At 42.0% G+C, this 4948-nt stretch overlaps 1 protein-coding gene across 1 annotated transcript in view; it reads left to right on the top strand.

Annotated features, from left to right (window-relative positions):
• Positions 1 to 4469, top strand: part of crfa4 (cytokine receptor family, class I receptor 4) — a 29298-nt gene extending 24829 nt beyond the window's left edge. The window contains exons 8-9 of the mRNA XM_078243895.1: positions 373 to 442; positions 1175 to 4469. Coding sequence (XP_078100021.1) covers positions 373 to 442; positions 1175 to 1855 — 751 coding nt within the window. The 3' untranslated portion in view covers positions 1856 to 4469. The remainder of the gene's footprint in view (positions 1 to 372; positions 443 to 1174) is intronic.
• Positions 4470 to 4948: the final 479 nt, after the last annotated feature.

Raw genomic sequence — 4948 nt, 5'->3', positions numbered from 1 at the left:
TTCAGTCATAAAAATAATTCTCTACATGTTTTGATGAATGAAAAGTTGTATAAATCAGGCTGTGAATGATATGTGAACAACGCCCTGTGTAAAAGGTTTCAGAATATAGAGAGGAATGAAAGAGGAACGTTTGGTGTCTGTAAGTCTGACGAGGAGATCTTTGGCTCAGGGACAAACCTTTCGTCTATGGATTGGAAAATTCAGACATTTTATAGTTCTAATGTTAAAATGAAATAAACACCAAAAGACCCTTAAAATGTGGCTATAAAGTTTTTCCACCTTCCTGAGGTGTGAAAGTTGAAGCATGTCACTGAAAATGAGCTCACGCTTGAGTAATAATACTAATAATCTGATGGTACTTCCTCTCTTCAGAATAAAAGACTACTTCTTGCCGCCCATCCCAAAGCCGCGGATCCTCGGCATCGACCCGCTGCTCCTGAAGGTAACAACTTATTATCTTGCTTTTCCTTTCCATTCTTCTCTCCCTTTAATTTCTCTCCATCTTTTCTTGTATAATACGTCCTTTTCTTTCTCTTCTCTTCCGTACATTTAGCCTTCTCCCTTTTCTTCTCTCCCTCCTCATCATTTGCTCTCTTCCCTCTTTCGCCTCCTAAATTTTCTTCATTTTATTTTTTTTTTTATTTTCTTCAACTCTTCTCCTTTCTCTTCGTACCTATCACCCCCTGCTGCTTTCTCTTTCTCGCCTTTTATTCCTACTTTTTTACTGTGTGCTTACACTTTCCTTCTTTAATTTGTATTTTCCCTTCTTTCTATCCTTTTCTTCATGTTTTTTTTTATTTCCTTTCCCTCCTCTTCATTTCTCTCCATACCTTTCACTGTTTTCAGTCTGCTCCGTCCTTCGGTCCTTCTTTCTCCTCCTTTTTCATCTCTTTCCTTCTTTTGCCTTTGTATTACAGTATTGCTCTGTAATCTCTTTGTTCTTCTCCCTCATTTCTCTCCCTGTTTCCTAACACTTCTTCCATCCTTCCTTTTCTCCACGTTTCTTTACTTCCTTTGCCTTCTTTCTCTCAATATCTTTTACTGTTGTCTTTCTCCTCCCTCCTTCGGTCCTTCTCCCGCCTCCTTTTTCATCTCTTTCCTTCTTTTGCCTTTGTATTGCTCTGTCCTCCTTTTCATTTATCTTTTCCTCTCTCTCCCTCTCTTCCGCCCTCAGAAGGGGAACTTGGAGGAAGTCAATCGTCACTTCAGTAATTTCCACAGCTACAGACCTCCGAGCTACACCGAGGAGGTTTGGGAACACGTGAGCGCCAGTGACGTCTATCTGGCCCAGGCGGAGGACTGCAGCGTCCCGGCCGGGCCCATGGACCGGGAGAGGGACGCCCTGATGGCTCCGTGCAGCAGCATGGTGCCTGTGGCCGCCCATCGCCAGCTCACAGCCCAACAGCTGACGTTGTACGTGCATAGCCTGCCGCCCTACTGCTCCTCGCCACCCAACGCCTTCGCCCCGTCGCTGGACACGTCTGCGGCGTGGCCGAGGCCAGAGATCGTGTCTCTGCCGGGGACGGAGTACAGCGTGATGGGACATCCACGCCTCCCTGCTCCTGACGCTGCTCCTGATGCCACCAGCTGCTCGCCGCAGGACTTCTACACCTGCGTGCAGCTCATGAATGAAAGCGGCGAGGTGCACCTGGTGCCCTGCCTGCCACCGCCGGCGTACTGCCACGAGTTCCCACCTCTCCCTAGGTCCAAATCAGATGCACGGGAGAAGGAGGTGAAGAAGAAGAAACTGGCCGACAGCCAAGCCAGGACTGACGTGATGAAAGACGGAGGCGAGGCTGAGAGAGGTGAGGCGGCGGTCCCTCTGCTGCCTGTCGCTGTCGATAACAAAGGCTGAGCCACAAAAACACAAATACTATGAAGCCTGTTGCCGTGGTCGGAGTGAGAAGAGCACCTGGGGGTCTTTAAAGTGCCCATATTATGAAAAAATCACTTTTTCTGGGATTTGGGGAGTTATTTTGTCTCTGCTTCCACACGCCTACAAACTTTGAAAAAAAAAACATCCGTGCTCTTTTGAGTGAGATACGGTTTCTGAATGTGTCCTGCCTTCAGTCTCTGGGTGAGCTGGTCAAAATCTGCACGGCTTTCTACGTCACTAGCCGAAACAAGGGGCCTAGGGGGCTAACCGTTAGCATGCTAGCTCGTTCTCAATGGCAAAACACTGCTACAACACACACAAATTCACCCTAATCTACAAAATAAAGTGTATAGAACTACTTCCATGTCCCTGTTCTGCAGATATTCCACGCAGAGTTGGAAGTGCGCCCTCGTTTAGAAGAAGTCTCCCAGCTAATCCTGCCTTGTACTACTGAAGTTGGAGAAACAGCTAGCTAGCTCATGTAGTCCTTACCTAGCTACTGAGCATGTGCGACTGACAACAAAGATGTTCCAGCAGTGAGAGGTCTCACTCTGTAGCTAAAACAGAGACCTGAACACAGGGTGAAAAGAGGAGCTGCAGCAATGGGCAGTACAACAAAAATATGGTGTTTTTTGAAAATTAAACCACGTAAACCTATTGTGGTACAATCTCAAATTACAATTATGAACCTGAAAATGAGCATCATTTGGCCACTTTAAAAACAGGAATTGTTCCTGCAGGACGTCAGCCTCGAAAGAGTCTTTTTTACTTTTTCCCGATTGCGTTGAAAACACGTCAACTAACAGATAATGTTTTGGTGGACAAGAATAAAGAATGCAGACTCTAAGAAACCTAGTTTCTGGTGCAATAAACGTGGTTGAGTTTAGGTGAGCAACATGTTTGATTTGTAAAAAGTTCCTCTGGACCTCAACTGCTTTCTGTTTTTGGTCACCAAACCCGGAGAGATTTGAATCAAACTTCAAGAGCAGATTTCAAAACTAAATTGCTGCAAACGAGCGCTCCGTCCAGAAGAAGCAAGTTTAACACCTTCACATGAAATGATTTATGGGTAATGAAGTTTTTACACTTTAAAAAAAAGAAGAGAGAGTGACATAAATTCAGTGTTAGCACATGCTGCTTTTCCCAAACACACATTCAGCATCTGAAAGGTCAGGAAGACCGAGATTACCTTAGTATTTTATTCAGCTGTCTTTTGTCTCCGTTTGTGTTTACATGCTTTAATATTCAAGATATGAACCTTACCTCGTCATATAGTTCTGTAGAAGCGTCTTTGCACATTATTTAATTTCCCTGCTGTGTTCATCAAACTCAAATATCATATTCCAGCTAGCTTCCACACCATTTTCATATTCAGGACATATGGGCTTGTTCCGTTAATATGCACGCGAAGGCATGTCCATGTGCCAACTTATTAGTTTGATTATCCTGAACATGAAAGGAATATGAATGTGTCACTCTGAATCTGTCTCATGTTCTCTCTCTGGGAGCTGTAGAGTCTCGCACATGTTCAATCCAACAAAACACAACTCAGTCAGGTCAGGAACACAGAAAAACACATCCTCAGGAAAACACAAGCTGTGAATATAAGCTGGATTTCTGTTTGTCATACTGGTTTTCTTATAAATATATTCCATATGTCGGTCACTGTGTTTTCTGAACTCTTCAAACTGGACGAGTTTGGAAACAGCAGCCTCTCTGATTAAAAAAGCAACATTTATTTTTATAATGGGTCATTTTCACACATTTGACTTGAAGAAGGAAAGTTCAGCCCCTCTGCACCTTCGTCAAGACTATTTTCCTTTCTTCTTTCCTTCTTAAAGTCTGAGATATAATCCAACGCAAGTTGGATGTGCAAATTGTTTCTTTGTGAACACATTTAAATTTACACTATTACAAAAAGTATTTTGTATATTATATCATAGAGATGCTGAATAACCAACCTCGGGTAGTGTTTTCTTTTTATTTCTAAAAATGGAAGCATTTTGGATTAAATTCGCACAACAAATTCAACATTTGTAAAACAAAACATCTTTTTGTAGTAAGTTTTCTCCTCCTATCCTCACGTTTCTGAAACGTTAATGAAGAAGAGGAAGAGGTGGAGGCAGGACGAGAAGGATGTTTGAGAGTAAAACAAACATGGTGGGAAACCTGAACCTTTCCAACTTAAAAAGTCCAAAACGTGATGTTGGTTTTAAACGTCAGTAGCTGGATACTTTAACCACAGTGGTAATGTACCGTCAGTGTGTGTATTCATTTTCAAAGTATTCACTCTAGGTACCATGTTGATTGAGTTGCTCTGAGGCAGATTGAGGTGCTAATCTGGGATCGATGGTAAATTATATTGACCCAGATGGTCCAGAAAGAAAGAGTCCCTCACTGTATTTCTCTCACTGCGGTTGCCGTTGCATGTCGTGCTGTATCTTCTTGTGCCTATATGTGCCTTTTTTTTCACAGAGCAGTTTTTGTTTCAATCCTCACCGCCTGGAAATGCTTTCATGTGAGGAAAATGGTTATATGACTTTGTGTGTGTATGTGTGTGTGTGTGTATATATATATGTATATATATATATATATATATATATATATATATATATAATATAATATTAGGGCTGTCCTCGAATAAAGATTTTGTGTCGACTAATGGATTAATTGATTTAATCGACAGATCTCCACAAAGAATCCTGTTAAAGCACCACTTTAAAACTTGTGTTTACCAGAGATGTGCTCAGAGGAAAAAGCATAAGCAATGACAAAATAAATCTTCGTGGACTAAGACTAGAGCGACCAAATAGTCGACTAATTGTCTCAGAGGAAGCAGCCCTAATATATAAACGTGTGCTGTGTTGAGCATGTATTAAAAACCTGCTTAGTGTCCATTTTCTCACCTTTTATTGGGACCGAACCACTAAAACCACTGAACTTTCTTCTTGGCAGACAAAAGCACTTTGGATTGGATGCAATAAAAAATAAAAACGCAGCTCAAATGTGTGCACGGCTCATCTTTCATAACTACTTCATGAAATGATTGTTTTGCATTTTAATTAACCGTCT

This window comes from Sander vitreus, chromosome 24 (genome assembly GCF_031162955.1).
Source record: "Sander vitreus isolate 19-12246 chromosome 24, sanVit1, whole genome shotgun sequence".
NCBI classification, from domain to species: domain Eukaryota; kingdom Metazoa; phylum Chordata; class Actinopteri; order Perciformes; family Percidae; genus Sander; species Sander vitreus.
Note: the sequence above shows the minus strand (reverse complement) of the source record. Positions and strands in the feature narration are given on the sequence as shown.